The sequence below is a fragment of the Melopsittacus undulatus genome, chromosome Z, assembly GCF_012275295.1.
Source record: "Melopsittacus undulatus isolate bMelUnd1 chromosome Z, bMelUnd1.mat.Z, whole genome shotgun sequence".
Classification (NCBI taxonomy): Eukaryota; Metazoa; Chordata; class Aves; order Psittaciformes; family Psittaculidae; genus Melopsittacus; species Melopsittacus undulatus.
In genome coordinates this window covers 46,835,690-46,853,606 of record NC_047557.1, presented here as the reverse complement: position 1 = coordinate 46,853,606, position 17,917 = coordinate 46,835,690, and the positions used below count along the sequence as shown (strand labels likewise).

General features: G+C 39.4%; 1 protein-coding gene across 1 annotated transcript in view; it reads left to right on the top strand.

Moving 5' to 3' along the window:
- The window catches only part of SHC3 (SHC adaptor protein 3), a 53,216-nt gene extending 36,688 nt beyond the window's left edge, over positions 1-16,528 (top strand). The window contains exons 6-12 of the mRNA XM_005154914.3: positions 4,013-4,064; positions 7,853-7,979; positions 9,113-9,269; positions 10,277-10,373; positions 11,311-11,496; positions 13,721-14,016; positions 16,400-16,528. Coding sequence (XP_005154971.2) covers positions 4,013-4,064; positions 7,853-7,979; positions 9,113-9,269; positions 10,277-10,373; positions 11,311-11,496; positions 13,721-14,016; positions 16,400-16,528 — 1,044 coding nt within the window. The remainder of the gene's footprint in view (positions 1-4,012; positions 4,065-7,852; positions 7,980-9,112; positions 9,270-10,276; positions 10,374-11,310; positions 11,497-13,720; positions 14,017-16,399) is intronic.
- The last annotated feature ends 1,389 nt before the right edge of the window (positions 16,529-17,917 follow it).

Below are 17,917 nucleotides of genomic sequence, written 5' to 3'. Positions count from 1 at the left end.
AGCATTCGTGTAGTAACTGAAAAGTAGGGCTTTGTTTTTGAGATTAATATAGTATCATCATATGGCTATTATGTGCATTTATGTCATGGTTTTTATTTTGTAGTTTTTACAGTAATAGACTGTGCTGCAGTTATGTTTATAGCAATGCATGCATATAATTCTTTTTTCTTCATGTCTCTAAGTGTGCATTGAGAGGACTGTGATAAATCCTGCCTTCAGGTATATTTGCTACACTCATGCAGCTCAAAGACAGGCTTCCAGGAAAATCTCAGTTCTTTCTTTCTAGCTCTGCAAAGCTTTCAGATACACCTACAAATTTGGTTTATTTAACTTAAAATGCAGACACCTGATTGTTGTGCTTTCGCCTTTTTTTATAAGCAGTCCATCCAAAGGCACATTAAATGTGCTTAAAAGGTATTTGACACCAGGGAGAATTATAAAACAGGGACATTGATCACCTCATACCTTAGAGGTTTGAAAGCCTTTAAACCTAGTTTAATTGAGTATGAATTGAGTCTGCCTTTTCCTCCATCATATGATTTTCTGTCATTTATCAGTCATGTACTACAGGTAAGGCAATTTCTAGCTTGCTTTGTGAGTTACTTCTCTCAGCTCGACTCTGTTAAGTTGAAGATCTTTCACACTTTCTCTTTTCATTTCACTGTTCTCTAAAGACTCAAGGGCAAACTTGAGCCTCAGCATATCTCTGCTGAGGTTAGTTCAGTTCCAGAAGATAAAAGGACATGATATCACAATAATTTGGGGAACACAAAATGCACCAAAAGCAGCTTTGAAACACAACAGATTGCAATGAATGCTGTAAGTGAACAATTTCTGAAGTGGGCAGAGGAGTGATTAGCACAGTTCCCTGCCTCCGTAAGAAGATTCTTCATTCCCCATCTGCCATCCCAAATGCTAAGTCCTGGAAACACCATTGCACACTGCCCACCGATAGAGAGATTTACCAGGAAAGAGGAGAGGAGCAGCAGCAGAGATTGGAATTGGAGTAAACAAGCTCTTCCAAATGTTTGAGAGAGATAAAAATCATCCTACTGAGTCAGTGAACTACCAGAGAAATAAAATTACATGGTGTAAGGGAGTCTACAAGAGACTGAAATTGAAAAGTTGTGTTCCTAATCAGACCAGTGCATGGTGATCTCTTTCTGGGGGTGTAGAAGGGTAGGTATGAGTATCTGATGACACTCTACGGACTTATCTCATTGGGCTGGTATCTGGCACAACTTTAAATCGAAAGCTGTTTCATAAAGGAGGTGGTTCCTTCATCCTATGTGCACACAGGAGAGGACAAGATGCAAGGATGGAATTTAGTTCAGACATTTATTAACCCAGCTGAGTGTCATCCAGACATAACATTTATCAGCCTTTAACGATTTCCACTTGGTGGAGGGCTGCCACCACCAAACCCTATCTCCCAAACACAGGTGGGATCCAGCTCATAAGCTTATTTCCTCAGATTTAAATCTCTCCTTGGAGATTTGAAATGAATGGAGAAGGGCCATACTGAACTAGGAAACAAGAGCTGTGCCCATGTTTCTTCAGGGAATGCTTCCACATTTTGAAGTTTAGTTTATTTAGAAGAGAGACTGTCCCCACTTCTCCCCCTCGCTGCTTTTCTGCTCTGGGTATCTGCCACACATTTGCACCAGCAATTAGCTTTGCAACTTTCCTCGCACTCCCTAAGCGTTAATTACCTTAATCATTCAAAATACATCCACTGGAGAAGTATCCCACAGACTTGGAGAACAGCCTGAGTATCATATATATTTTTGCAATATTCCCATTTGCAGTGAGTCAGACAGCTTCTGTCTGTGTCAGTACATGAGAGCTTAAAAATCCACCAAATCCATTTTACACGTTACTATGGAATAATTTTGACTTCCAAGGTTCTCTTCGGGATCTGCTTTAGCTCTCTCAGCCCCTTGTTATGATGCACTAAACAATTTCATCCATAGTCATTTCATGTGGCTGTTTCCAGACAGCCAGACAAGACATCTGTATTTCCTGCTGAAATTTCCAAGAGGTCTCAAAAAGCTCTCAAAAGGTCTAACAAGGCAGGTCTCTCAGAGGACCCTGAAGGCACTAGTTCTTCAGTTTCAGCCCTGCCTTTCAATTTTAACACTGCAGTACAGTTTCTTTGAGGTGTAAATTATAGCTCATTCATACCTGTATTCAGTCCTTGAATGTCAGGGACCACTTTGTTGTATCAGCCCAGCCCTGTCTAGGCTTCTGCTGGGAATCTTCTAATTAGCTGCCATGAAATGTGCCCACGTTAGGTGGTTAATGGTTTGTCATAGCTTGAATCTTTAGATGAAGTGAGTAGGTGGTTCTAGTCTCTCACACTCACACTAGCTTATAAGATAGATCTATGATTTACTCAGTCATGAATATATCCATCAGCTGTATCTATACTAGTAAATAAAATGATCCCAGGCCTGTTTTCTGGCCTGAAATGGAATAGTATAGTGAAATTTGCATCCACACATTCACTGTCTTCCCTCCCAGTGGTCTCTAGAGATTGATGCCCAGCACAACCTGGTTCTTCAGAATGTTTCAGAGCAGGGCATGGGAAACCAGCACAGCCAGTCAAGGGAGAGTAGCAACAATTAAACTTTATGGACAACTGTGGAACAAGTCTCAGGCCTTTACCTTGGCTCTGTTTTATTTGCTACTTTAGACATAACCACCTTTCTCATCCCCTTACTTGTTGATGTGCATCATTACTTCCATGCAAGTCATTGCCCAGGCACTCTGTCATAAGGAATTACTGGACAAAATGCTAGAGCTACTCTTCTATGCTCCGCTTTTTTTACAGACGAAGCTCATTACTGCTGTGTCGGAGTGCCTTCCAATAGCACATTAAATGATATAGCTACACATCTGTTACCATAACCATGAATGTTGTCCATCATTTCCCTTGCTGCCTCCTTTGAAAGAGAATTGTATAGACACACAGCACAATTAATTGTTTTGGATGGGGTTGTGGTTGTGTGTGCTTGCACTAGAGAAAGTTGAGGTGAAGAGGTCTGTCTTTCAGCTGAAGATTGATGTTTGTTATGACATTAGATCTTCACATAGTTGTCAATGGTCTTGGATCAGTTACCTGGAATTGCTTTGGGTATATTTATGCAGCTAGCTGCTGTGTATCCTATGCATACCTGTTAGATTTAGCTACACCTGACTAGCCAGGCGTGTCAGAAAATATCTAAGCAGAACTTCCTGATACATCAAGAATATATGTCATTTTCCAGAGGTGCCAGCAGACCTCACATTTCTTGGAAATGCTGGCCTTTCTATTTCATCTGCACAATGGTGAAAGTCTGCACCGCCTGTGCACAGGAACATGAGGATGGCAGGACAGCTAGCAAAATATCCCTAAAGAAGATGTTGGCTTGGTCTTGCCAGAAAATCCACTCAGCATGCAGAAACGGGGATGGCTGAAGCAGCACATGGGCTGGGGAAGGTGTCCTGGGATACTTCCTGTCATAGCCAAGCTGCGGCTGAGCACCCCTGTGCCATATGGCATTGTAGTCAGTAAACACACCTGCTTGTCACACATGAATAAATGGCATTGCTTAGTGTTTCTGAGGAACAGGGCTGTTACTCCCACTCTTTCTGCCTCAGAACCAGTTGATTATTCATGTTCTGAACCAGAATCTCTAAGTAGTTTGAAGATGAGGACTTGTAATTCTATTCCCTTCTAAAAGAGGCCTGATCCAAATCCTATCAAATTTTTTAATTCACTTTCCAGTGCTTTGGAAGATACTCACAAGTTCTGCTGGAATAGACCACATTCTGGAGAAAACAAAGTGGTGGGATTAGTATCAAACCCATAAGATTTTTTTGTGGAATTTAAGTAGTATACAGCTGCAGAGCAAAATATGTCATTTGAGGCTCTACCCACAGCAATATGCACACTCTGGACCGTGATCTTTTGCTATGATCAGTGCAAAGTTTTTTTGCATTCATTGTAGCTGTCTTAATTTTTTGACAGGATACAACTGACTATGTTGCATATGTAGCTAAGGATCCTGTTAATCGGAGAGGTAAGTTAGAAATATCTATTTGGCACCTTTTTTCCTTTGAGAAATATGAATTATTCATGGTATAATTCAGTTGATTTTTTTTTCCCCAGGAAAAAAAGAATAAATGCAGACCAATAAAACAATTCTCTTTGACAGAGTAATGGAAAGGTTATGTAGCACAAAGGAACAGCCACACACAAGTCAGTTCTCAAACCTTGAGCCTAGAGGTCTTGCCTGTAGTTCATCTCCAAATATCACTTTGATTCTCTTCATCTCTTAAATTAAATGCTTGCCTTAACTTGGCTGCATGAGCTTCTAGGCAACAGTTAACTCTCACCTACACCCAGTCACTACAGGAACTAAGCAGTTCTCTGATTAAGTCTCCTGATGAGGCAGCTGAATCTGTTAGGTCTTCTTGGTACATGCCTAATTCTTCCTGGCAGAATCAGATCCTTTACCAGGTAGTGAGCTTTCAAGCCAGCTTGCTGGAGGCTCTAATCCTTGTTCTCAGTAAAGTTTTATTTAACATTGGGTTGCTCTGTGAGTGAGCAGTCAGGGACAGCAAGACTCTCATTGATTGTCTTCAAAGACCTAGTTCAGATTCTTAAAAATAAATTATGGAAAGTGCAAATCACAGTCTGAAATAATAGGTACAGAAAATATTCCTGCTTGTAATGCAGAAAGCATGACTAGGTCTTAATGTTAGATACAAAGTATATTATGTACTTGAGAACCTACTTATTATTCATAGATTCATAGAGAAAAGAAAGACTAGCTCCAAAAAAGGACTCAAGCACTTCCAACAGGATTTCTGCAGAATACAGACACTTTCATTCCAAAATGTGAACTCTGCAGACCCTGAGCTGCCACCTTACCATGGGCACAACTAATTCTACAGGTTCTGTATTTTGTCACGTTTAATGATTTTAAGTATCTTAACAACCTGTTGTGTCAGTGTGCAGAGATGTCCAGACTTGAGAGAGTTAGCTCATAAATAATACCTGCACTAAATATACTGCTATGCTGAATGTCAGTGAAACACCTAGAAAACACAGTGAGTGGGAGGTATGGTGATAGTCCAGTTCTTTGCCATGCTTGTAATGCTCCAACATGTGTCCCCAATTAGAAAGACTCTGGCATCAAACTGCAGGCTGTATGGTGCAGACCTTCCCACCCCACCTGCTTTAGCAGTACCTTTCTGGCAAACTGGAGACTGATTCAGTAGTTCTGAAAGGTCTCAGTGGCAATACAGTGGACCAGTATCACAGACCAGATGTGTGTACTCTAGGGTTTGGAGGAGCCCTGTGCTCTGTCTTCTGTTCCTGTGTAAGGGGATTTTATACATAAACTGTTTCATAGACTATGTCCCTTATATCTAAGTTGGATGTGTTTAGCCTTAGCTTCCTGTCACTGTTCCTTGTTGAGCTAGTCTATCCTAGATTGAGGAGTCATCTAACACCTGCTGTTGTCTTCCTGTAGGGTATTTAGTTCAAGCTATTTCTCAGTTTTCCTTAGGAAAAGTCTGACAGGGTAAACTCTGTCAATCTTCAGCTGCAGTGCATGCCCTCCATCCTTCAGATAATTTCTGTTCCTCCTTTCATTTTTCTGCATTGTTTGAAAATGAAACAGGAAATGCTGCCTGTTATTATTTGGAGTAATCTAGGATTAATGACTGCAATCTATAACAGAGGCTGCACCTTCCCTCTTTCACTATCACTGGTCAGTCTGTCAGTCTTTGTGTTACCTGCAAATAATTTAGAAATTAGTCCAAATTTACTTCTTTATCTAGTGAAAAATGTTACTGCTGCTGTTACAGACACTAGCACTGATTGCTCTCACTGGCATATTAGACTCATTCTTCCCAAGAATGAAGCTCTCTTCATGCTTTATATTCTGGATCTAGCAAGCTAGAGACTGTCTGTCTTCTGCTGTAACATTCACAAGAAATCATCTCTGTGTGAGCCAAACTTTCTCATGCTTTTACAAGAAGCACATCTCTTACCTGCTGAAAGTCCATTCATGTATCCAAGGAAACAGGTTACTCATTATGTCACCCACCAAAACTACTTAATGACTCATGCTTCATTTCAGCTCCAGAGAGTTTTAGCAATGAGCAATGTAGTTCTTTAAATCCACACTCTAGTTATAGAATACAGAAATTGTAGCTTTGGTTGGCTTAACTACTTTTGGTCCACGTTCTTGTAGGTAAGGGTGCACTTTATTTGGGGGCTGCTTGCTCGCTGCCACCAGCAGAAGGAGTAAACAGCAAATGTCCTGCTGCTAGCCAGGTATGCTGTCTTTGAATGCACAGAGGACCTGTTTTTGACTGTTGAATCCACCTCCAGCATGCAGTTAAGGGCATTACTGCCTTGAATCAGGCATTGCCTCAGCATGCTGCTCAGCACAGCAGGTGCTATAAGGTGAGAAGGAAGTATCATCGGCTCTGTTTAGCAGGGCAGCACTGTGACTGGTGCCATCTCAGGCTGTGAGAGGTGCTGCTGAGGGAGAGCATATATGCCCTGGTCATTGCATACTGGAATAATTGTAGTTTTTTTTGCCCTTTATTCTGGCTTCTTCAAAAGTCTGTCCAGCAAGCTGAGAAATCATTGCTAAACTTCCTTAGTCTCCCTGTATTGTTTCAACTAAAATTATGTCACTAAAATGTCAGGACCAACCCTTATTTGTCAATCAAAGCATTTGATTCCACTGAGCTGGACTTAAAGTGTATACTAAAATGCAATTTTTAGCTGAAGAATTTATATTCAGGTTATTAAAGCCGTTAGGGGTGATACAAATTAGTAACTCTAAAAAAGGTCCAACTGTACTGTGGCAAGACTTGGAAAAGAACTAGAGTTTCGAATTTAGTTCAGGCTGTAGCTGGTAGACTGTATGCTTTTCCAGCACTGACTATGGAAAATGAACGTGCCTGTGTTTTTCTGAATATCATTTAGACTGTTAGCTTTCAGCATTCAAGACCCAGCTCCATTCCTGCAACATTAGGTGAAATCTTGTATGAGTTTGCCTGTTCATGTTGTCACATAAGATGATACTTCCAAACCACCCTCTGATTTAAAGCTGAGATGGATTTAGCTGCTCAGGCAGTTGATAAAGGTTTCTCCATCTCCTATAGGAAGACAGCTTGTGTTGCCAGCCTCCCTCCTTACTTCCTCTGTCACACTGGGTTCAGAGAGGTGGCACATTGGGGAGTGCTGGAGTTAATCGAGGTCCTGGCTCTGTGCTCCCCACTGATTCTACAGTTTGCTGGGAGCATCTCCATACAAACAGGAAAAGGTACCAAGCTCTGTATTACTGGAATCAAATAAAACAAAATACTAGGAAGTATCCTAGTTATTTTTCCTCCCTCAGCTTGCCATTTGGGAAATTCTGGAAGCTCAGAGGAAGTGAGCAGCTTGCAAACTTGGCATGATTAGACATAAACCTGAAATGGTAATAAAATTGAGAAAAGCAAGGAAAGCTTTTTTTGTTGTTACTATCTACTAATATTTTTATAATATCAACTTAAATCTTTGTTGGAATTCTTATATAATCTATAGTATTTAGGTAATATCAAGTGAAAATTTATAGAACTGATTTCTGGTATTGCAGTTGCACAACAGAGCGATTTTACATAACCTTCAAAAAGACCGCATTGCCTGAAATCCACTGTACCATTACTGGGTTTTATTGAAATGCTCACACCATGAATAGGGCAACTATACCTGACATGTAGGTGTTTTGTCATAGGTCAGTGAAACCCACCATAACAAACAATTATTTGCATGCACATGTGTCAAATTTTTTTCATTTAGCTTGTCATATACTGGAATGCTCTGATGGCCTGGCCCAGGATGTCATCAGCACCATAGGGCAAGCATTCGAGCTTCGGTTTAAGCAATACTTGAGATGCCCTTCTAAGATACCTACTTTCCATGATAGGTGAGTGTGATTGCAGAAGACTGCTAAAGGATCTTCTTTAGCTTTGTATTTACTTAATAAAATGTGCTGTGGATGCAGTTGCTGGAGACAGACAGGATTTAAACACTTAAAAAAGAGATTTCTGCTGAATTAGCAAAGCAGCATTTGCCTAATGAATATGGAAGGAGCACAGTAATTTTAAGAGAATGGGCTAAATATGGGTTTCATAGTAAACTTATTGAAATGATCATATGTTTTCTGTTGTAGTTAGTAGGCAGAGTTGGATGGCCAAGAATGGATGTTATTTGTGGCATTCCTCATTGTTACTGTCATAGCAGCTCTATCAATTTAGATGAAGTAAGCTAGAGTTGCTGGGCTTCCAAAACTACTAGTGATGTCTCACTATTTCTGATATTAACCAGGATGAAGTTTTTAGGAATGTGATTTATTGTACAGAGGATTTGACTGTGTTGTTCTTTGGAGTATACAAAATCTGTCTGCTGGTATATGCCCAAAAGGTTGGGATATAGCATTCTCTTTTCTTTGGTGAGCTGTGTTTTTGATATGGATTATTATATGCTTGCTAATATTAGTATAAGTTTCAGTAAGCTCGTACCCTGTGTAATCTCTTATATCAGAGTAAAATGGGTATATAGTGAATATAAAATGCTACTATCCTGATCTGCAAGCATTTTGTACTCTTAGTTTACTTGTGTAAATGACTGTTAAATGCAGACTGAAACCACAAATCCTACCTCTTAACTTTCTGAAGTTCTTCCAGATTTATATTGGCGATAGAGCAGCCATAATTAAAGTCAAAGTTCTTCAGCATATTCAATCAATCAAGTAATAATATTACAAATACTACTGTAAGGTTAAATGAAATTGTTTGTTAATGTAGTTGTCTTTAAAGCTAAGAAAAACCATCCTTTACTCAGTATGAAGAATTTAATCCATTGTAAAGGGGTTTTAGAGTTTGTCTAAGCAGAGAAAGCCTGCTGCATGATCCATCATGGCTTCCTGGTTTGTAATGGTAGCTGACTTGTCAAAATAATAGGCAGCAGTGATCCCCTGGCAGACAGTCTTAATATGCTGCAAGTGTCAAGCTGTAAGTGACTTGCAAGCAAGGGGCAAAATAAAACACTTTCTTACAGGATGCAGAGTTTTGATGAGCCATGGATGGAGGAAGATAATGAGCCAACAGAACAACATGCCTATTACAACAACATCCCAAATAAAATGCCCCCCCCTGGCGGCTTCATTGATGCCAGGCTCAAAGCAAGACTTCCCACTGCTGCAGATACAGCTCAGGTCAGTGTAGTTGCATCTCTGCCCTCCTGCTGATGGATCCCAAATTTTTTAAAAATGTGTATTTTAAGATGGTTACATCTGGACCATTTATAGCTCATAGTCCTTCATGTGTGGCTACCTTCCTTTTGAACAGGCAGCTACAAATTAGGTTCAGAACAAACAAAAGGAGATGATTTCCTCATGGTGTTAAACGATTACACAGGTTCAAGGAAGAGAAATCCACTGAGAGTCACTACATCTGTATGCTCCAGAGAGTATAACATAATGCACACTAACTGGGAAAGGTTTGATGCAGAATAGTTTAAACATCTAGGACAATCATTACTAATGGTTCCTTATGTTAATAACTCAGCAGTGGTCAGTAACCAGTAGGTTTCCACCTCACGTTTCACTGAGATCAGCTTGGTTATCTCTGCCAACAAGTTTTGCTTTTGATAAGAGTCTCTGGATTCTAGATTTTGCTTTTGACAGCAATCTCTGCCATTGCTGTTGAAAGTTTGACTGTGGTATTGATGTAGCCAACTCCAAGAGGAGTTTTCAGATGCAGCACACCTCTGCTTAAATACAGAAGTGCCTTGTCTGTAGACAACATTCTTCCTTCAATAACAGAATGCATCCCCTGGTACTGATCTGAGTTTTTCAGCTCATGCTTGGAGAGTGCTGGGGGCATCTTCTGGTCCCAGGTGTGTTTCTGTGGAATGCTTTTCCAGGGCATAGTTGTCATGGCTTGTTGTTTAAAGACAAATGTATTGGAGGAGATAATGCATCATTTGAGATTGCAGGGGTTAATAAAAACAAGGAGCAGGGAAGTTTACACGAAGGTCACCATAATATCTTACTCCTACACAAATGCATTTTTGCTATATATATTCTGACACCATGATGAGTTGGAAATGAAGAGTGGGAGTACACAGAATACATGCCAAGGAAATTGTTAGAGCCCTTCATAATTTATCTAAGTATTTTAAAGGCAATTGAAATTTTCTTTGCACATGTGTCCATTCTAGTCTGCAGCAGGACTGGGAGGAGAGCAAATCTATTACCAGAATCGTCACTTAGGAGACAAATTCGGTGAAGACTGGCATCATGTGCCTGTTAAGCAAGGTGAGTTTTACTGGTTTTCACTGTAATACTGCAACAGGTCTCAGATGGACAAAGCGTGTGGAAGTCTGATGCCTCAAAGTCTTAAGTCAATGAACTACAGTTTGAGATACATTCCTTTTTTAAAAAAATTTTAATGATGATGGCAGAGAAAAGCATTTGGTAATTACTTCTGGATAAATTATTAAATGCATACCTTCATAAAATCTCATCTTTCGCACAGCAGTTCACAAATAGAGTTGCCCCAAATCTTCAGTCATCTAGCTTGCCGTGTCTTAAAACTCCAGTGTATTTAAAGACAGGCTGTATGGTCTGTTCTGAAAATCTGACCCACTACAGTATGCAAGATGGAATTTCCAAACGAAGAGCATAATGTTAGCAGGTTTTTTAAATATGGAGCAATGCATGTGTTTGTGCATGATTTCTACTCCATGAATAATAAATAATGCTTAACGTTCTTTTTGTTGTTGCCTATGAATTTTAAGCAAATCACATCAAAATATACACATGAAATTTCACCCTATCCACCTTTGTGTGACAGCTTTACTGTGTTTCTGGGGACACTTTTCAAATGCCAGAATATGTTATCTGCTGTTAGTCTGGACAGATTTGAGGATTTTACTCCATTTCCTCCTCTCATGGCTCCCCAGCCAAATATTATTTTTGAAACTGACAGTCTATATTTACAAAAATTTTCTTTCTCCTGAATAATACGTGTCCCCAGACCCTCATTGAAACTGGATACAGTGGAATATCCACATTGAAAATGGTTATAGTTCTGAATCCATTCATCAATATTTCTATTAGATACTGCAGTTATTGACTTTACATTTCTTCAGGAAGTTTTAAACCTGTGGCAATGGGGTGTGATGTTAGTTAGTCATTATAACACTGTTCTGTCAAATACAAAAAAGAAAATGAAAAATCTTGAACTTTATAGGATCTCTGGATATGCTGGAAGAGAAATCACAAGTAACCTCAACAGCAAAAATGCCAACATACGTAAACACCCAGCATATAGATGTAGAAGCTCTACTGGCACTTCATGCAGATGCTGAAAGTACCTTCAGTGGAACAGCAGATGATACCAAAGCAAGCAGCCCAGGAAAGGATCTGTTTGACATGAGTAAGTTAGCTTCCTGTTCACTCCCTTTTCTAACAAGTGACCCAATATACTTATGTATTAGTTCTGTAAAAAAATAATTACAAAATCCTCCAAATTTTAGTATTCCTGGTAGAATTACCATGAATTCTGGAGTTCAAGGTGGTTTCAAATAGAACTGAGTGAAAATAAGGGTGGCTGAAGATTTTAAGCTAGTTTGAATTATATCTGAGTTGAGTTGCAGTCTATGCTATCTTTAGCATCACAGGCAACTACTTCAGAAGAAAAATCAGGAGGCTTGTTATGCAAGAAAGTGAAAGAGTGCATGGCTGGAGAATTAGCATCAGTCTGTCCTGTGAATATGTTACTAGGAAGTTAATACATACTACAAAAGCTTTGTGCAAGTTTCCCCTTACTTTGAGAGGGAAATTAAAAGGCAGTTATCCCTTGCTCTGGATAGGCATACTATACAGATCTACCTATCTGTACCAAATTTGAAGTAATCTTTTCCAAAATTAGAATCATAGCCATAGCTGTAAAACTGCTTTAAAGCTTCAGTCATAATTTGATGTTGGTGCTACCCGTACACATTGTTTTCAGCCTTGAGGAGACACTTAAAAGGAAATACTGGGAAAGCAGTATAATGCACAGAAAATTTTCTTTGTTTTTCTACTCTTCCTACCTCCAATCAGTTGTTGACACATGATATTTTCAATTCAGTTCACCTAATTAAGAGGCAGTGAGACAAAGCAGTTGGTGCCTATATGTTATTTGTAAAATAACATATCTGCGTTTCTGTTATCTCAGTGTACATAAAACTGTCTTCCTGGCATGTTTTTGCTGAGGTATGACTCTATTTCCACAGCCTGGGGAGATTCTGGATTGAAAGGAAGGGTGAGGAAAGAAACTTGAGAGAGTATGTGTTTGTAAATATAGATCTGAAATGAGAGAATTCTGCTGTCTGAAATCAGAGATGTTAACCTTGATTTCTAAGAGGCTATGCCCTTAAAACCTGCATATGCTTGCTTCCATTTTGTACACATCCTTTTCCTAAGAATAGGGAAAACCATTTTCTTGTCTTCCAATCTTCATTAACCTTTACTAACTACTGGATCATTGAGGAAAAGTAGTATTAGAAAATGTATCACCTAGCCTTAAGTTAGTAGTTTGTCAAGATAAGCATATTTAGCTCAGTGCAGAGTGCAATGAAGACATATATAAGTTGTTCATAAGAATCAGCTGAAGTATCAATAAGCTGTGACAGCACAGTATTTACCCTATTTCTCTGAGCTAAATTAACCTCTCTGTGGCCTCATACAAACATGGCTACATACACCTTGCATCTGAGCAGACTATTTAGATCTGGTGTATTGTTCCACCATATTGCTCTGCAGATGTCCTTGCCTAAGATCAGTGGGAAAAGAATAACATCTCTTTTTAATATGCAGTAGTTGGTCAGATGGAGATCTGGCAAGAGGAAGGAGCTTCCAATAAGTAAGTACAGCATATAATGAAGCACCAACTGACCTATTTACAGTTTCTGTAAGATTGTTTGGATCTGTAATGACACATCTTTCTATTCCACTCTACAGAAAGTAACACTGAGTTCAGGATATAGCTGAGGTTTAAAAGATGTTTCCCCGAGGCTGATTTCAGCTAAGTAAACCACATTAAAGGTGTTAGCGTAAGTTGCAAAGTCCTCTTCATAGGTGGAGACTAGGGGTAGGCTGAGTGGTAAGATTGGTTGATTCATTCTAGACATACCCGTGGGCTGGAGACTCAGTAATGGATTATTTTTAAATTAATATGTTGTTTCAAGAGAGACCAGATATAATGAAATTGGGTAACCATATTGTGCAATTTATTTGAAATGAAACTGTCTGATGTACCTGGTAAGGCAAAAAAAGAGCTCTGCCTGGTACCGGGGCATATAAATGCAACTGTTGACAATAGCCATTACCAAAATAAAAACAGTAACTATCAAAACCTCCTGCCAAGGTTTTGCTCTGATTTTTACCAGCATATTTCTGTGCATAACATACATTTTTAACATATTACACTCCTCAATCTCAATAAAATCCTTTGATCAGTAGGCTTAGCAGTGTACCTTACCTCAGTTTTTTCATAAAAATTAAGGGGTGTGGCTATAACACAAATTAAATCTAGTTAAGAACATCTGGAATATCACCATTTTTTAACATGATTTATCTATGAATGATCTTGTCATTGTTTCCGTTTTCACAACCAGAACCGTTTGAAGATGCCCTCAAGAACCAAACATCTGCGGCTGCATTGAGGAAATCCACCTCCACAGGATGCACCAGTCCTCTTTTATCCAGACGAGCTGACTGGACTGTAGCTGAAGACCTGAGTGCAGAGCCGTGGTACCAAGGAGAGATGAGCAGGAAAGAAGCAGAACAGCTATTAAAGAAATGTGGAGACTTCCTCGTGAGGAAGAGTACCACGAATCCTGGCTCCTATGTGCTGACAGGCCTGCACAATGGACAAGCCAAGCATCTTCTTTTGGTGGACCCAGAAGGAACTGTAAGCACTGACTCCTCAGTAATACAGGAGGTTTCTGACAACATATTTTCTCTAAACGTGTTTGATCTTATTTACAGCTTTTTAACAACTGATCATACTACAGCCTCATATCTCTAATATGCCATCACATCCCTAATTCTCTCCCTCGTGCCTAGCAGAAGACCCACTGCATGATTTTTGCACATTGCAGGGAACCTTAGGGACCTGATTCCCTAACAAGGTCAAGTTTAGGCCACTGCAGTACTCTCTTAGTCAAATGTGCAGCTTAGCCACTTCTTTAACCTTCCTGCTGGGAAGCTCCTATTGACTGTGCAAGTTTGGCCTGCATGCCAGCATAAGCCCAGGGATTATGTACAGGAAACTGTACTGGGGAACTGGGGTAAACCTGCTCCAGCTGCACAGGAACACCCTTGGCTGATAAAGGGACCCTCCAGCAGTAGGATGGAGAGGGCAAGGGAGCTCCAGTTTTCTGTGTCTGCCTGGTCCTTGTTCTGGGGAGGCTTAGTCTCATCTGAAAGAATTCTTGGTTCCTGGTAGCAAAGGTAGGCAACTCCTTTTCCTCTGTTAAAGGGCAACTTTAGATGACAAGCGCCAAAGTAAATGAGAAACTCACACAGAGGAGTTAGTCTGTTGGCATCAGTTTCAGATGAGAAACCCGTGGCAGAATTATGCTGGTCCTCCAGAGTCTGTAATGCTGTGGTGAGAAATGCCAGTGGTATTTGCTGTAATTACTTTTGCTATATGAGGCCAGTCAAAGAATGGTTTTGCACTGTTTAGGTGCCAGCCACCTAGTCCTGGGCTTGACTGGAACATCAGCCTGGGGAACTGGCCCTTCACCTCCTTTGCTAAACTTTTGCAGCAGTTTGGTGACCCTGGTAGCAGGGTCTCCTAGTTCTCCTTTCAACATAAACCCACAAATAGCTGTTACAGGCTCCTCCAGGGAAAGCACTGATGCTCTGTCCTATCAGGAGCTCTTCTGCTTTGCTAACTGCATGAAGTACTGTGGTGACTCCCGGAACATTTTCCTCCTGCAGAGGACAGAAGACTGCTTCTAAGAGCAGCACTAATTTGCTGACCTCCTTGTGTAGGTACCTGCTTGTTCTCTGTACCTAATCCCCTCCCTCAGGCTACTTGTGATGTGGCCTTATGGCCCAAATGGCTCTGAATCTCCTTGCTCAGGAGGCACAGCTTTTCCACAGCTGTGTTTACATTAGCTGCACTGTCTATATGATTTGTGGGATCCTGACACAGATCCTGAGCAGCCCTATTTACAGCTTGTGAGAGTGGAGAGTCATCAATAAAATGCCAGTGTGTGGCCAGCCGGGGCATTGTGCCAGTGGCTTACATCTCTTCTGTGTGGCCTCAGCATGATCATTCATAATCACACAAAAGTTACCTGAGAATTCATTTCACACACAAATTTCCCAGCTACATGTTACAGCTCTTCAGGGTGTGTTTTCAGAGCAGGGTTAACTGTCCAGTTTCTTCTGCTATCATCCAGCTTACAAAAAAAAAAAAAAAAAAAAAAACCAAAACCAAAACCCCAAACTCTAGTTTAGGTAAAGGAAGCTTTAAATGGAGGACTGTAGGATTTTTGCTGGATTTGGAATTAGGGCTTGAACTCTGGTGACTGGCAGAGCATATCACTTGTTGTGAGAAAAATCTCAGCTGAGTTAAATGCCCTGAAAATGTGCTATTCTGCATACAGATAAGGAAAGTTACTACTATTTTAAAGACATCTTTTCATTTTGAAAGCTTAGAATAATTACAGAAAGTGATGTTTCAAAGCAGAATTGGGAGAGCCTGCTGGTTTTCTTCAGTGACTCAGCTACCTCCAGACTGAGCAGATAGCATCGTTTGCCATCAGAATTTGTTGTTTGTATTTTTACCCTGTGACATCCTCTGCTATGTTTCTGGTAGTTGTGCTAGAATTTAATGATTAAGACTGAAATATTTCAAGAGAGGTGCACACCACCACATTAGCTGGCTTTGGAAATTTTTAACAAAAGTTGTTCTCTGTTTCTGAGAAAGGTTCAAGGAAAATAGATTACATGCCTCACTTCAGAACAGTGCTTATAGGCTTTTGCTTGAGGCAGTGTACAGCCATCTCAATAGAAAGTTTTCAAGCAGATCTATTAAAAAAGAGTAATAGAAGTAGACTGGCCCATAGGTAGCATGCAAAATATCTGTTTGGAGAAAATAGAGGGAGTAAGAGACAAAAACTCTGGAAATGCCAAATTTCCATTGATTTTGGTAGAAAAGGGATGAGTCTCTAAAACATGGTAAATTGTGACATCTTATTCTTAGACAATTTTAGTGTGAAGTTAAGAGAAAAAGTATTTTGCTCTTTAATTTATCTTCTTTCACCCTTTTTTTTTTAAAGGTTCGCACAAAAGATCGTGTCTTTGACAGCATAAGTCATCTCATCAATCACCATCTTGAGAATAATTTGCCAATAGTTTCTTCTGGGAGTGAGCTCTGCCTGCAGCAGCCTGCTGAGAGGAAGTACTGACTCCAGATAACTATTTTAGTTTTTGTAATTTGTAAGCTATAACAGGTAGAAATTACAGATCTGAAAAAAAAACCATGTACACTAAAAAAATTATGGATATTCACATATATTTCATCAATATGTTTTATTTAGGTTTAAGAAGCCCCATTTCAGATGGTACACTTGAAAATTCTCAATGCTTTATGTAGACATGACGTCACAGCGGAAGGCTTTCTTAAAAAGTAATCTAAATGAAATTGTTCAGATTCTCTAATGTGAATATTGATAGTGTATATATACACATTATATATATAAATACAATATATATTTATATTTTTCAAGTCAGTCTGTTGATGGTATAGAACTATCTTCTGCGCCATGTGTTTTTACCAGAAGAAAAATTCCAACTGTAATTGTTCAGATAAAAATGGAATTCATCAATCTCAATTTCTTAAGAAAAGGAGTATTGGGAATCTTATTTCTGCTTTTACCTAAGAAGCACAACTATGGGGATCACAAGTGGATTATGCTTGTTAGCCATGGAAGGAGTCTGAATTCAGCAATTAATATTCCAACTCAGAAATTTAACATAAAATGGTTTTTAAAAGCATTATTCAGTGTCACTGATACTGAAATAATTTTCTCTTTCTGATGTCAAGTTTGAATTCTTATATGATGCTACTCAAAACATTTGTATCTTGCTTTGACAATGATTTTGTGTGATCTCTCTGTGTATAAAATGTGTGCATTTGATTTTTCTAATGATAATATAACAATATTCAGTAACTTTAGTTTATTAATTTAAGTGCTAGGGCTATTTATAAATAGTTCTCTGCTTATAGTGAAGATCTAGGTGTCCTTGATTACCAGTGTCCAATGAGGTGTTACATACCAATTAGGCAAGTCCAAATAACTTGCGTTTAATAGGTTTAGTACAAGACGTACATGGTTGTTCAGAGACATAACTGAAAAATCTTTTCTTCTTATAAATAGTGAAAACTATCATGGCTCAGTGGCCATTTGCATTTACCTACCAAAACCTTCACTTCGGCCTTCAACAAGTGATAGGTATTGCAAATATACTGCTTTTCTGTAAATATCAAAGTTGAAAAAACACATGTACTAAAGATGCATTTCTAGCAAAAATGTCCTTGGCTTTTGGTACTGGGAAAGGTTTTTAGAAAGATTTGTACTCTTCAAATGCAAACACTACATGAAGTTATTTCCCTATTTACAAAGCTTATCAAAAGCCAAATTCAATAGACATAGCTCCTACAAAGGCAAAGTTTGTGCCAAAGTAAGGATTTAGCCTTCAGTGTTCCAAGGTTGTCTCTAGCACCAGTATCTCAAATCAAATCTTCAGACCTGATTCATAAAGGCTGTGACTCAGCAGGGTAAGTCAAGGTTAAG